The sequence below is a fragment of the Rosa chinensis genome, chromosome 3 (genome assembly GCF_002994745.2).
Source record: "Rosa chinensis cultivar Old Blush chromosome 3, RchiOBHm-V2, whole genome shotgun sequence".
NCBI lineage: Eukaryota > Viridiplantae > Streptophyta > Magnoliopsida > Rosales > Rosaceae > Rosa > Rosa chinensis.
Genome location: NC_037090.1, coordinates 36,348,986 through 36,364,349, shown reverse-complemented (window position 1 = coordinate 36,364,349; position 15,364 = coordinate 36,348,986). Strand labels below are relative to the sequence as shown.

The 15,364-nt window shown below is 36.2% G+C and overlaps 4 protein-coding genes across 4 annotated transcripts; 1 reads left to right on the top strand and 3 right to left on the bottom strand.

Annotated features, from left to right (window-relative positions):
• Window positions 1-888: 888 nt before the first annotated feature.
• LOC112194880 lies at window positions 889-5,328 on the top strand. The gene is made up of 11 exons (XM_024335131.2): window positions 889-1,272; window positions 1,823-1,928; window positions 2,040-2,053; window positions 2,845-3,063; window positions 3,360-3,431; window positions 3,837-3,923; window positions 4,012-4,050; window positions 4,318-4,422; window positions 4,526-4,691; window positions 4,821-4,933; window positions 5,018-5,328. Exons 1-11 carry the CDS (start codon window positions 1,036-1,038, stop codon window positions 5,099-5,101), a joined length of 1,242 nt encoding a protein of 413 aa, XP_024190899.1. The 5' UTR covers window positions 889-1,035; the 3' UTR covers window positions 5,102-5,328.
• A 164-nt stretch (window positions 5,329-5,492) lies between these two features.
• On the bottom strand, window positions 5,493-8,868 carry LOC112194881 (ALA-interacting subunit 3). Its single transcript, XM_024335132.2, has 8 exons — window positions 8,661-8,868; window positions 8,260-8,318; window positions 8,093-8,167; window positions 7,875-7,994; window positions 7,683-7,753; window positions 6,461-6,761; window positions 6,017-6,306; window positions 5,493-5,711 (listed from the first exon to the last, which is right to left on the bottom strand). Exons 1-8 carry the CDS (start codon window positions 8,731-8,733, stop codon window positions 5,645-5,647), a joined length of 1,056 nt encoding a protein of 351 aa, XP_024190900.1. The 5' UTR covers window positions 8,734-8,868; the 3' UTR covers window positions 5,493-5,644.
• A 2,607-nt stretch (window positions 8,869-11,475) lies between these two features.
• LOC112193459 (transcription termination factor MTERF4, chloroplastic) lies at window positions 11,476-14,078 on the bottom strand. The gene is made up of 2 exons (XM_040516272.1): window positions 12,008-14,078; window positions 11,476-11,894 (listed from the first exon to the last, which is right to left on the bottom strand). The coding sequence occupies exon 1, from the start codon at window positions 13,797-13,799 to the stop codon at window positions 12,246-12,248; it is 1,554 nt and encodes a 517-aa protein (XP_040372206.1). The 5' UTR covers window positions 13,800-14,078; the 3' UTR covers window positions 11,476-11,894; window positions 12,008-12,245.
• Window positions 14,079-14,532: 454 nt separating this feature from the next.
• LOC112194513 lies at window positions 14,533-14,928 on the bottom strand. Its single transcript, XM_024334740.1, has one exon. It carries the CDS (start codon window positions 14,926-14,928, stop codon window positions 14,533-14,535), a length of 396 nt encoding a protein of 131 aa, XP_024190508.1.
• Between the last annotated feature and the right edge of the window lie 436 nt (window positions 14,929-15,364).

Genomic DNA, 15,364 nt, shown 5'->3' with positions numbered 1-15,364 from the left:
ATCGATGTCTAGGACAAGTATGGTCATTGATGCAGACTAAAAACCAATGTTTCACAATGGTATGGACATCGCTCTTTTAAAAAAAAAATCAATGTTTTACAAGATAATGGACATCATTCTTCCTTGAGAATCGATGTGTGAAACAGTATCAGTCGTCGTTTCTTAAATGAATAAGATGTTAAAATGCATAGCTATGCTGTAGGATCTATATTTCTTTAAGCATTAAAGGCAATAAAATTAGGATTTAAAAGTAGTTAAACATACAAGTTTGTTATAATTTAAACATATTTACATCAATTTATATTGGGTAACCAATGTCTATACTAATACTAGACATCGGCTAAAAATCGATGTCTGGATTTCCGGATCTTTCTCATCACCTACAAAGATATCGGTCGTGATTTTGTTTCTCATCGGTTTTTAGCCAATTTCTGATGACATTATTCTAGTAGTGTTAATATTTTTTGTGGTATTTTTTTCTGTATTTTATCAATTATTATTTATATATTCTGGGTCCTAATTAAAAGATGTCTATAAAAATTATTAACTTATGAATTTAGCGAGGTTAATTATTAAAATACAAGAGAAATTTATTATTTAATTGAGATTATTAATTTATTGAGATTTTAATGCTCAAAATTTGGCACGACTTGAGTGTCAGGAGGACTAGGTATTATGTTGGGTTGCTTAATTATTGCTAGCTAGGTAGATCCATAATCGAGCACATGATGGACCATTTTTACTGTGGAAATAGTGAGATAGTGGAGGCGCCAGGAGCACATGGTAAAGAGATGAAATAAGCATATGCAGCATAGTGATGATAAGAAGATGACAAAATGCAGCAAAAGATAGTGAAATAATATTCAAGATCGAACTCACGGGTTCACTTACCCTATTGTCTCCTAATTAACAATTTGGTGCTTTCTAGCTACACACCACCTCCTCCTGCCAATTATTCATGACCACCATCACAACCTCTGAAACAAACCGTACATTTTTGAGTGAGGGATTTGGTTCGTTAGTTCTTTAAGGGACATGAATTCATCTTCTTCTTCATCATCTTGTACTTGCTGTTTTAGAACAAGAACTTGGGTGCGAAGCTTGGTTTTTCTCTTCATCGTGCTGTGCCATGGAGTAGATGCGAGCAGTATTAAGTCTATGAAAGTGAGCGTTTCCAAGGTGGAAGACGCAGTTAATTTCCATATATATTATGGGCAGGCCTTCAAAGTCATTAAGAATGCCATTGACGGCAAGAGCTACCTCCTCATCCAGGTACACTTCATTAATTTTAAATCCTATATATCTCTATTTACGTATATACAAAGTGATAGAGGAGCAAGGTTGATTAGTTTCTTACTTCAAAAAATACAGAAAATAACGTTCTATTAGTTTCTTACTTCAAAAAATACAGAAAATAACGTTCTATTAGTTCTCTCAATATATAGTGTTCTATTAGGAGCTCCTCTAATTAGTCCTTTTATTAATCACATTTATAGATATTCAAACCTTAGAAACGCTGAGGATGCCCATATATTATTATGACCTCATTAAACTCTAATATCCAAAAATAAAAATAAAAACTATAATTAAATCCCTTCAGAGCAAATAAAAAAGAGTACCATAACCATCCTTCAATAATACAAATCATTTTCATCATCAGTCCACATCTTCATGCCAAATTTCAGTAGCAATCACTAAAGAAGGAAAGTTGATTACAACTCAATCCTTAAGAGTAAAATGAAAACTAAAAACAACTCGATCATTTTATTTTCCTTTTCCTCACTTTTTTCCTTTTCTGGGATGTGATAAAAATAATATATAGAACAACTCGAGAATGGCAGCAAGGACAAAATATTGCACCTCAAGGATCAAATCGTTTGTCGTCCCCTTATCAAATTACTCAATCGACACCGATTATAATTTTCCAGGTACGTTATTGATTGCTTGCTCCACAAGACAAAGATGCATTTGTTTTCTTTGATATATTAGTTAACTTGTATTTCCATATAACAAATTTTTTACTTTGTACAATATTGCAGTTTCCTTTTTTGAGGTGAGGATCGCCTCTAAACCCTAAACTCCCATGCACGTACAAGTCCGTAATTCTCATAACTTAGTCTGAATATATCTTCTTCCCATCTCGATCATTTCCTTTTCATATTCTAACTATAGCTTATGTAAGTCTGTTGGCTTTTCAATATTAGCATGTACATGTATGGGACTAGTACTTACGTAGTGAATGATACAGCAGTACAACATAGGGAAACTGGTTTGCTTCATAATACAAAGTTAACAAGTTGATCCCTAATTTTGACACCTTAATTCATCATACATAGTGTGATTATCATAAGCTGAATAGTACATCTTTTATCTTTACGTTATTTCTTCACACATCATCTTTTGCAAATAATCAAGCAAATTTGAAATCGTCTAACATCAAACAGTGATTAAAAAAGCATTGAAATTAAAGGATTGTAATTGTAATCAAATGGCTTATAAGATTTCACCATTACTATTAACATCTTCAAAGGAGGACCTGATTAATGCTAGATGGTTCCGATTATGTGATCAGATTGTGATTGACCCAGTGAGGTTTGTATCATGAAGCAAACTGATTATATTCAAGTAGTTATCACCTTAATTGTGTTTAAAGTAGTGTAGCGAATTGTTAACTTTGTATTATGAAGCAGAGCAGTTAATTTCATGTACATGAACAAAATATAAAATTTCGATAGTAATTAATTCTAAAAGTAACTAGCTTCATCAAATTGTACTATATAGGTTTTTGGTAAAATTTCTTTGTTTTATTTTCTTGTTCAAATATTGTTAACGGTGGTTATGCAGCTCCTAGGCGTACTACAGAGCTTAAAGGGCATTACATCAGGCTCCGTGGCTTCTCAATGCGTATTGAAATTGTATGAAGCTGGAGAAATTCGAATAATCAACAAAAGTGAGACACAAGAGCTAGCACAATACGGAGCACATTTCATCACCAACACTGATCAACCACAATCTTGCAATTTTGCGTCTTTTATTCCTTATGGAGAGGATACTCCTTTGCAGGTAAGCAATCTTTAACTGTTGATGATCAGAAGGTGAAATTAACAAAAATGAGACTCCTGCTATTATTGAGGATGTACTCCCATGAGGATTTTATTGTTATTTCTCAGGGTTTGGGGGCTTAGTTCCCCTCGATGTGCTCTTCCTTTATTAGTAATACCATTAGTATATACTTGGACCGGTAATCCCAACTGATCTGGGAGCCAGGCCTTCCTTTCAAAAAAAAAAAAATGGTGAAATTAAACCAAAGGAAGTAAGTCAAGTAAATAGACAGAATAGCTTATTTCTATATTTTGTAGAGAGCAGAATGGATCAAGTACTTGGGAGTGTTTGCAAATGCTGAAACCAGGGCCAATCAAGTATACAATGTTGTAAGTATGACAAATCTAATTGTCAGATTATCTCAAATGAATCAACATTTGCACCTTTGAGTATATGGGGTGTTTCATATTACCTTTATTTGTTCAAATCATATCACTTTCGTTCTCAAAGTAATAAGGCTTTTTGTATGCATGTTAGGCCAATTATGAGATTTGGGATATGACTTGAGACTGTTTTCTTGCTGCTATTGACAATCGGCAGATGCCATTTTAATGCTTAATTAGATAAATAAGTTTTGATGACATTTAGATGAAGCCGATTTCATTAAATGTTATGATTTGTTACTGTGACGATGAAATTGTGACTTTTTAAACAGCAATAAAAGTTTAATTACTCCTACTTTCTTGTGTTGCTAACAAAACAACCTTTTGTTTTCCTTCTCTGTTTTTTCACAGGTTAGAGAGAATTATCAATGTTTGCTCAATCTCTCAAAAAGCAGAACATCGTTCAAACCAACTGTAGCATGGATGCAGTATGATAATGTTCGTCACTTACGGAGTTCTAAACTATATTTTAAATTTCAGATTGAGTGCTGAATTATCATTAATGAAAGAAAATTTCCTTTTGCAGGGTATATGGTCTTTCACAACGGAAATATACAAGTTGAAGGTACAGACTAGATACCAATTTTGGAAATTCTTCCATCATCATTTTTATTTATATACATCGATCACCTTAGGTATACTCCTTGTTAATATGTTAATAGACCAGCTCCAGAGATAGTGGACTAGGCTGAGCTAGTCTACTACTAGATGGAGTTAAGTCTGCTGTTACATGAAAGATTCAAAGTTAATCTATTGCCGTTGCATGGGATACAGCAAACCTTGTCTTCTAACTTCAGAATTTGGTTAAAATCTGGAAAATGAATGAATGCAGTATGTGGAAGACGCAGGTGGTGAGAATGTGGATGCTTCTATCAACAAAATTACCTATAACATCTCTAATCCGGAGGATTTGGATGAATTGCACGCCATCCTTTGCGTGAGTTTTTCATTATGATGTTTGATAGTTTTAAGAAAAAGAAACAAAATTATTCTGAATGAAATTACCTAATTTTCTTTGTTCTTGAATCTTGATGATGTAGACCGTGGATGTGGCTATTGACGAAACATTTACTTCAAATCCAGCTGTTTACAATGCATCAACATTTCTTCAAAACATAAAAGTGGAAGATCATTCTTGTTTTGTTTTTCTCTCTAACCAAAGCTTATGGAGATACGATAAAAGAATTCAAAACTCAACTGCGCTTGGTGGGTATTCATTGACCTCAATCTTTATCTACTGTCGGTTGGTTCTGTATTGGATTCTCAAACTTTTATATCCTCCGAACATGTCATATTATGCTTAATTTGCATCTGTCTCTGCATTTTCATGTGAAGACTGGTACAATGGAGCAGTCTCCCAGCCACAGTTGGTTCTAGCAGATTTTATTGAAGTTTTATTCCCTACTGGCGGAAACTATACAACAACATATTTCAGAAATATAGCCAAGGTAGGCCATCTGCTAGTCAATTAACTTGAACACCACAAAAGAAATATTTTATTTAGGTATAATTTATGCGTCTGAAACATGCAGGATGAAGGAGTTGTGCAGATTACTTCTGAAATGTGTGATAGGGATGTCTCCTTAGCAATGGAGCCAGCAATAACAGTTTGTTGATAAGTTGAAATCTTTGTGTTAAAATTTTCTGATGTTCCAATGGCCCGGCAAATTGTCCTTTTACTACTAGTTCTTTGATTTGATTCATTTCTGAGGATGAGATATTCTTTTTACAGAAATGAATGCATACATAGTTAAGTTGTATGCTTTATCATGCAAAGAAAAGTCGACATTATCTTATATTACTCAACTGTGACATTAATATGTACGAGATTCATTATGTTAAATTCAAGTTTCCAAATATTAAAATAGATTCCGCTCCCTCAAGTCTGTCCAACCAAATTTCAATTACTATACATGCAACCCTAATAAATAGTAAATACAGAAACCATCTTGCAAAACGCAACCCTAAATCGCAACTCACAAGTTATGCAATGTCATGGCTTCTTGCAAAATTCATGCCATCACAACGGCAAAGAGTAATAGTATCTATCAGATCAGAAGTTAATCTCTTTGTTCGAAAATATACTTAAATTATATTATCTATCAGATCAGAAGGCAGAAGAGTAATAGTACAAAAGGTTGGTAGAGGAATACTACAGATTAAAAATTTAGGCGTCCTCCTGATGCATTTCTATTCCAAGACAAGTAGGAGGTATCCCCAAGAGGTCTGCACAAAAGAAAAGGCAAGGGAAATGTCAAGAGCATCTCACTGATAATGTCTAGAACATAGGAAAAAAAACTAAAGCGGGTTGTTTTCAATGTAGGGAACTACACTGATCAACTAGTCCTAGTTAAGACATGTTCCACTTCCTTTTCACATTAGTCAGCAATTTGTGAAACAAAGGGAACAAATGAAAGGAACTTCCCAATCAACTTCATCATGTATGTAGTAGTCTCTAACTTTCCCAAAACAAACCAAGCTAGGTCTACTGTCCTAGTAAATTGTAAGGACCTTCAAACCAATTCACATACCTCGGCTTGAGCACATACATAAGTATGAAGCATATTGCCAAGAACAAACACATTCCGCCAATGGTAAGGTATGCTATGCCCATTAGATCATTCTTTCCACCAATCCAACTCGCAGTAGAAAGTATCACTGACTTGCTGCCTTTAAAGCTGTAGGTATTATAGTTATTCTGTAGTTCTATTGTTATTTCATCATGAGCATCAAGGTCCACTTCTATCCTCCCATACAGTTTTCTAAAAGATGGCATTGCTGCAGTTCGCATCCAAACAATAAGATCCTCTTGTTGGCTCAGCTGTTACATGCAGAACAAGTGAAGTTTATATATTTCAAATACTAAATAAAGCAATAAACGAAAGAAAACAAGAGGGCTTCAAAAAAAAATATTAAAAATAGAAGTAGACTATACAGAATCAAGAAATAAAGAGTAGGTGAGAAAATTAATGTACAGGTATGCTAGAATTGAGCTTTGCTCCTCCAATCAAACCCCCAGACTGAAAGTTCTTAGGATAGACACTGCTTGAAAACTTTTTCTCACGGTCACTTTTCCATGTGATGTCCTTTTTGCTGACCGCTATTGTTTTGTTTTTCACTGAAAACTTATATGTGTCATTAAACAAACTCCATGCAACGAGGCCACAAGGAACAATTGGTTGACCATTTTTTGCAAAGCGTTCAGGCGCACAGTCGCTTGTGCTATTTTCCTTTGCCACGCTCCGCAACTGATCATCACTTCTACTTTTAACATATCTGCAAAGGATATTTTACAATCCAAATAAGAAATAGGGAAAGAGCAGGGTGGAGGGTGAAGACAGTATATAATTTCCCATTTCATGATCCTATATATCCATTTTCAGATAAGAAACAGGGTCAGAGCAGGTGGCTGTGAAGAGGTGAAACAGAGAGCATTCATAAGTGAACCTAGGAATTGCTCTGATTGGAAATGTTTGATGTAAAGAAAAGGATTCTAGACTATGAATGTCTTATCGTTCCACGATTACTTTCTACCTTGTCTGCATCTCCAACAGCCCATCAAAAAGCTGCTTCAGCACTAACATTATTGGCATTTCCAGAAGAAGAAATATAAAGTGTGCTACAACTGTGCACCCTTCAAAACTTCAATCCTTTCATCCCTATTAATAATTTATGAACTCAATTTATCCTCTGTCACCATCTCAACATCCGCAACCTAGCTGTTTCCAACAGTAAGGCGCACACCTAAGCAAATGTGGGCAGGATCCTCCAAGGTGTATGGTAAACTTTTCTTCCTGTCAAGTCAGTCATTGTATCCTCATTTCTATGACAGTATCAAATATTGAAACCATTTAAGCAGTTTTCCTTGATATACTTCTGTGAAGTATACTCTTGTGCTCCTTGGTTGTACATCATTGTTGTTTTTTATATACACAGGAAAAAAGCATATCATTTGGTAGCTTGGGGGGAAAAATAAAAACCCACTTCCAAGTTGAAGTGTTTGCTCAAGAGATTCACATCTCTGAAATTCTTTAAAGTCCCCCGCTCCCAGCTTGAGCTGAGCAAAATGTAAATCTTGTGACTTCTGACGTTATGAAGGTTTCAATTGTATATTCTCTCGTAGGCCGCATTGATATGTAAAACCAGAGATGTTATACATGTACTCTATCAAAGAAAAGACATGACAAGAAAAATTACCGGCGATGATTCTGAAAGTAGTGATCAATCTGATAGTAGACATAAATGGGAGATTTCATTTTACTTGTAACCTGAAAAATTTCCAGTCAATGCACACATTTTCAGATGTAGAAATCACCAACTAAAAGAGACACATAATTTTCAAGCCTAAACTTCATCATATACAAAAGAGCCAAAAGATTGGGGACTAACAGCAGGCATTTTCCTCGTGCAGGTCTTGTCAGTGGCATTGCTTTGAATATATGCAACCGCATTATCCTTATACTTTGCAGGAACACAATCTTGGTCATACTGGAATTGTAGTTCCACAACCTGCGTGTGAAAGAAAGCATAGTTTCATGCTCAACATCAAACAGCCACCAGTAAGGAAAATCCATAATAAGCACCACATAACATGCTGAGAATATTACACGCTCTGAGGCGAATAAGGCAGCAAAGCCAATTGGGATAAAGACAATGCCAATGGTGATGAATATTGAAACCACCTGAAATCGTAAAAAAAAAATTTAAAAAAAAAAAAAATAGAAAGGCTTTGCGGGAGAAAGAGTCCAAATTGAAGGAAAAACAAGATAGATACCCATCCCGGTGACAAAATTGGTTTGCAAGCTGGAAGCTCTTGCTGTGAGAACCTGGAATCTGAAATATATATATAAAAATGGACAATGCATATAAGTTTTCTTAGAATAATGCTTCCACAGCACAAGAAAATGATCCAATCATTCCATTCGTAATGATTGAAAATCACCAATACAACAGTGGTGTTAGGGAAAAAGAAAGAGACAAGAATCATTGAGTATCCAATTTTTGACAAGAATCCATATATGAATCAATTGGATTCACCCAACAAAGCATAATCAAGCACTGTATTACCCAAAACATGTTGAACGGTAAGAAAAGGCAATTAAGTTATAAGAAAAACTGACAATGGGGCACAAAACAAAGCAATTGGAGGAACAAGAAAGAAGAGAAATGATATACATTTGGGTCTTCTGGACTTCTTTTTGGCAAAGGACGAGTCTCCTTCTTTGCCCTTGTCACCTTTTGGGGTCATCTCCACGATCCCCTACCTTTTGGCAACTTTGTATGTGTTTTACTACAAATGTGGAATCATGGAAATAACAAAAAGAAGAAGCAGGGGGAAGTTTGGTTTGTTTTTTTTTTTATTGCTTATCATGGGGAATGAAATAATTTTGGGTAGGTGCTAGTTTTGAATGAAGGTTATGATCTGAATGGAGCGCAACCACCGGTCTTCGCTCTTGATCGCAACTCCTATTCTAGTCCGTCTCACTCACCCACAAGTCTCTTAACAACTTTTTACAACGCTAAATAGGATAACGACCCACGTTCCCTAGTTGCTTGCCCTTTTTTTCAAAATAGTAGGTCGGTGAAATTAACAAAAATCAGCCTTTTTGGGTTACTCATATTGTGAGAGGGAATTAGGTTAAAAGACTTGAGAGTAAGAGTAGGGTAAATCAAAGGTTCGAATTCTCATAATCACTATATATTTCATTCATATGTAGCAGAGTTACATTTAGTAATATGCCTGTTAGGGTGACGACAGAAACACCAAAAATTGGTCATAGAACCCCAAAAAAAAAAAAAAGTAACAGTTCAGAGGTTCTATTCAGACCTCTATATTTGCTATTTCAATCTCCTTTTTTTTTTTTGAAACGGACTATTTCAATCTCCTTTAATATTTAACAAATTTGGTACATCAAATTTTCAATTTTGCCCATATTTTGTTTTCACTTCCGACCTCCTCCACCGACATAATATCTGTGATGACTAATGATGCTACAGCCACCCCAGACTATGGCACCTCTCTCCCTGTTTTGTCATTACCAAGCTTTTGACATAATTGACGGAGAAAGATATTGATGGCTGGGAAGATGAATTTTGATCAAGGGAAACAAAATCAGTTCGTCCATCATCAACTAACTTTAAGAGACCAACAGGCCTAATTATGAATTTGTGGTTAGTAACCTCCACCATCAAATCAAGTTGAAATAGTTGCAAAACCAAAGGCTGACTACCTACAAGATATTCTGATCAACTTGGCAGCATTTTATGAGTAGCACGTTACATAAAAAGATGAGAAGAGACAGAAAGAGGGAAAGCAATGGGGTAGGGAAGTTGAAATTAATTTTTTTTTTTTTTTTTAAACTTCACTTGGATACAACTGACATTAGATTTTTCCAACAAAAAAAAAATGAAAGATCTATATAGCAAATTTAGAGGTCTGACTAAAACCACCCTCTATCCTTAGGCCTCGTTTAGTTCACGAAAAAGAAAGTAATTTATCTATCTTTCCGATGGGAAGGGAAATGAAATTTCTTAATAACTTTTCATTCCAATGTTTGGTATTGTAAGGAAAACTATTAGGAAACTTGTTAAAAAGTTTGTAAATAATGTAATAAAATAATATGTTGTGAGTAATAAATACAAAGAAAGAATAGGAGAAAGTGATTCATTCAGGGTTAAGTGCAAATTAAAATCAAGCCCAGAAACAAATCCAAAACAGATAGATTGCAGCTTTCACTTTTGAACTGAGGTCCGCACTAAAGAGACTCCTAGGGACCGAAATGCAAAATGGATCCATCTGTCTCCTGCACTGAAACCACATTTATAGTGATCAGCAATATCATCAGCATCAGAACTGCTTCTGGTACTAGATAAACTAGTTCCGTGGCTGTTGTTGATATGAACAGACTCAATACGATCAGAAAATTCTCATCAGCGACATCAACAATACCCCAATAGAGCATATCATGGCTAGCAAAGCTTGTATGATGACCAATGACATCAAAACTGAAAGGATGGCAGGGATCGTATTACTGACACTAAATTCACAGGTCTCAAAAAGAGAAGATCTGTAGTTTTCATTCATAGGAAAGAGTATTCATCTGATCATCAAGACAAATTTATCTCACAACCTTGCACCTATACTCGGCATTAAGTTGGATGATACAGAACAGACCTAACAACCTTGGTTTCTGAATCTATCTAAACTAAGAGAAGCATGTTATCAAACCAAGCAGCAAAGCCTAGAACAGGCCAACCTAATCTGACTTGAAGAGGTCATAAATTATACAAAAGTGTTAACAAAAGTAGGTCTAGCTCAATCCTCTAAGGGTATATATTGAAAAATTATTCTTTAACTAATAAGTGGTGGCAGGTGCATATAAAGAATGAGCTAAAACAGTGCATCATATATCACCATAAACAGAAAAGGATCTGAGAAACAGTTGAGCAAAATGATAATGAAAACAAACAATCACCAGCAGTCACAGGTGCATTCTTGAAAATGAGTCTAACATAGTACACAGTTCAACTTTAATAAATCAAAGTTTAGCACCTCCATTCTTCCTAACTACCTAGATGCTAGTTCCTCCACAATCATAGTTCAACTTAGTAACTAAAAGTTCAAAAATGAATAATGAAAACAAACAGTCACCAGCAGATACAGGTGCATTCTTGAAAATGTGTCTAACATAGTTACATAATAGTTCAACTTTAATAAATCAAAGTTTAGCACCTCCATTCTTCCCAACTACCTAGATACTAGTTCCTCCACAATGGACTACGTGATCATGAATACTGGGTAGAGAGACGAACATTTTGTCATTTGGCTAAATTAAAGAAGTGGTAGTGAACACAAATCGCCCCTTGATTTCTGAATCTACAGGACTGAGAAAATGATTTTACCTAAGAAAACAGCATACTTTAGATCAGGTGACCTCTGATTCTGACTATGAAAGTGTCCATAAATTACTCAAAGGCAAAAGCGAGAGGCTTTTATTGAAATATAAGTTTTAATTAATAAATGCTGCATATAAAGAATGAGCTAAATTCCCAGTACATAATATATCATCATAAAAATAATCGGATTTGGGAAAAGTTGAGGAAAAACTGATAGAGAAGTAACAAAATACCAGGAAATACATGTTGATTCTGAAATGCTCAAAATATAATCCAACTTTAATAGTAAAACTTATGGTTGAGCTCATATTTAATAATAGCAGAAAAGCATAGTTGTATAGAAAATTTAATAGGAAATGAAGAAAGCAGAGGAACCTGCAAGCAACTACTGTAATTGGCCTTGATGGAAGCTATACGCTGAAGGAGTTCGGAAAGAGGCAAAAGCATCGCAACCTCATGAACTGCTGCTGATTCCCTTGCTTCAACAACAAGATCCCTATTGTCTTCTGCTTCCTACCAAACCACGAACTTAAGGCTGATTCAGACTGCTGGTGAAGTAATTGCATCAATTTATTTGAATTGTCAGAACTTCAGAGAGATAAATGAGAATATGATTGATCGCCAACCTTTACATGAAGCCATATTTAAATCTTGCCACCCTATGATTCAGATCAAATAGATATTTCAAAGAGCTATTTCCCAACAAGTACGACTCATAAAAATGAACTTATCAGACTCAGAACACAAGGCCAGAGGCTATAAGATATTTACTCAAAGGGGGAAACTTGATTCATTCCAAAAGATATAACATATAGAGAATTAGATATTTCAAATGATTCAGCTTCCAAATGTCAACCAAATTTACTACAGGGATACAGTGCGTCTGTAAAGTATTTCATCATCACTCTCGTCTTCCCCATCTGAGACCATCTCATTTCCAACCCCAGGTAGCTCTAACTTCCCTCCCATACAAAATGATGGACCGGAAATCTCTGTTTCAATGTACTCCCCTTGCAACCTCTCCTCAAATCTCTGATCGCTACAGTTGAGGAACCATTTCAAAGAACACCTAATCCCCTTGCTTTGCAACCTCTGGTATCTAGGTTTGATCCTGGATTCTAAACTATATGTAAAGTATTCCGGAAATTCCACAAGCTCTTTCACTGGTCTCCCCATTTCACTCTTAAAAAAGTAATAACTGTTCTTCATGAGCTCAACACGCAGTGCCACTAATTGGGGACACCTTACGACCATCTTAGCTACATCTTCTGAAGGTATCCCCCGTCCAAGAAGGAACTCAACAGGCTTCATTATCACATGTTGATGAAGGCTGACTATCTGCGGCATCTTCTCTATCACCCGTGCAAACCCTTCAGGATCAATTTTAAGCTTCATACTGAAGAAAAACTGCTGTGAAGACATTTTAGCTTTCAAAGGCTGACCAAGAATTTGGGGGTATTGAGCAACAATAGAAGCAAGTGCTTCCCTCCTGATCCCAAAAGCAACCAAACAATCCACATTAGGCTTAATAGTCTCCTCAAGATCATAACCAAGTAAATATGCGCGCTTCTCCAACATCCTAGCCAAAATCTTTTTCGGCAAACCTAAGGAAACCAAATAATCAACAAAAGGCTTAATCACAGTCCCAACTCTCATGCCCAATAGATAAGGATACTGGGTGACCATGGGACCTATATCCCTAGGAGTAACACCAATACTAACAAGATACGCAACAGAAGTACTCATAGTCCCCTCAAGCTTATATCCGAGAAGCTCTGGATACTTCTGCAAGACATAGCCAATATCCAGCTTCTCCACATCGAGCCCACGAAGGAACTTGATCACCGGAACAAGCTCAACTACCACACTAGCATGTAACACTTGCGGGTAATTCTTAACAAATTCACCTAGCTTCGACCTCTGAATCCCAATTTTCTCCAAGTAAGCCAACACGGGTATCATGTTTTTCCTGACACTGCATCCGAGCATCAAAGGGTACTCGTTAATGTCGTCAATCGACAATCCTAGCTTCTGTAGGAACTCAACTCTTTCCCTCATGACATCAACAGTGGAGGGTAGCTCCAAGTTTTCCAATTCATCGGGAACTATGCCTATACTCTTCAAATAGTCACATATTATGACTCTAGAGACAAGCTTCTCTTTGCGGCCTTGGACCACACCCCAAGTGACTGAGGGCATTTCATACTCGGGAAACTTAGAGGAGTGCGTTGAATAGTCACAGCTCTGTGAAACCCATAAAGGGTTTTGGGTATGGGAGAGTGGGGCACATGGGTTCTGGTGGGATTGGGTTGGTGGGGATATGGGAGTGAGTTTGTGTGGGTTTTGGAGGAAGACTTTGGCGATTTTGGTGATGGGTATGGGTTTGCTTCCTCTTCCTCTTAGCTGTGAGGTAATCATTTCCAGAAAAACGAGAAATTGGTCCTTGGATTTACAAGAGGGAGAGAAGGGCTTACTTAGATTCTGCTGCTCTCAATCTTGAAACAGGGGAGGCATGGTGGTCTGCTCCTCTGCTAGCGAAATCGATGCCCTCATTTCTCTCGTGTCGTTTTTCTTTTAGGTGAAGACGTATAGTGTGTCGTTGAGCTCTTTAAGAATCATTCAAGCCAGGCCCAACTTGTAAAGTTGTAATAAACCATTCAAGCTCTTTCTAGAAAAATTAGTCTACGGGGATGTAATGCTGAAATGAAACGAGTGCAGGTATATAAAGCATAAAAGCTTGCATCGATGGCAATGACACGCACCTCACGCGCCATATTTTGAAAATTCTCTGGTTTTGTTAGGGTTTGTGAAATTTCGATTCTAGGTGGCTGGTGTGGTTGAATGACCTCCATAGATCTCAATTATGTCTGATCATTATGATCGGACGGGGTGGATTTATCGCCTGCGGTTGCCTTCTTCTATTTTTGATACGAAAAGACTATTAATTATAATTAGAAGCCCATACGGCAACCATAGTTTACAATGTTAAATAACATGGCATTCGAGGCATCTCTAGGACCCGTATTGGTCCATGAAGCACTGACATTAAGGTTGTGACCTACGTTAACTATAGCATCTGCTACAAAGTTTGCTTTCCTAAAATATGTTTAAAGATGATAGAGGAGAATGAGGTAGCAAGAGTCCTAATATCCTATATAATCTTGATTAGTCTCGAAGACAGATTGATAGCTCCATTAACATCATCAATTACTAGCTTTGAGTAACCCTCCACTTCAATCTTCCTGTAACCTCTCTCTTGAGCACTGGCAAGGCTATCTCCAAGTGTTGTGGCTTCTACTACTAGTACTATTGTGTTTCCCGATATTTTAGCAACTGCAAATAAAAGTTGACCATTGTAGTCTCGAATGATAAAACCCCCTGCAGCAGAGTTCCTGTAAACAAAATCATCAAAGTTGATTTTCACAAAACTATTAGGAGGGGATTTCCACACAATGGTGGTTGATTGATTTTGAACATTATCCCTTCTTGTAGTTGGATTGGCATTCCCATTATTATTCATTGCTGCAGCTGAAGCTGCCACTGCCATGGGCTTAACTACGTAGGAGGCTGGTTGGGCTATATTCTTTTAATATTTGATCGATTATAAGTGCTAATATTACTCATATTCATGTTTGGTTCAGTTGATAAAATAGATGGTTATTTTCCTAGTGACCTTAGTTCAAATCTTGTTGACAGCAATTAATGCTTGTTTTCTTGGTTGTTTTATCATTTTCCTCCCCCATTTTCTTCTTTTGTTCCTTTGTTATTTTTTGTTTATCTTTCCCCATGAATGGCTCCCTTCTTCTTTCCTGCTAAAATTTTCTTGCCTATTTTTTTTTCTCTCTTTCCTGATTTTCTTACAACAATTTCTATTAACATTTCTTTACAATTTAGTCTCAAAATTTTTACAAGCATTATTGATAGGGGAAAAAAATCTTGGTAGCAAGTCTTAGATTAGCCCACCCCAAGTTTACATCCTGGAT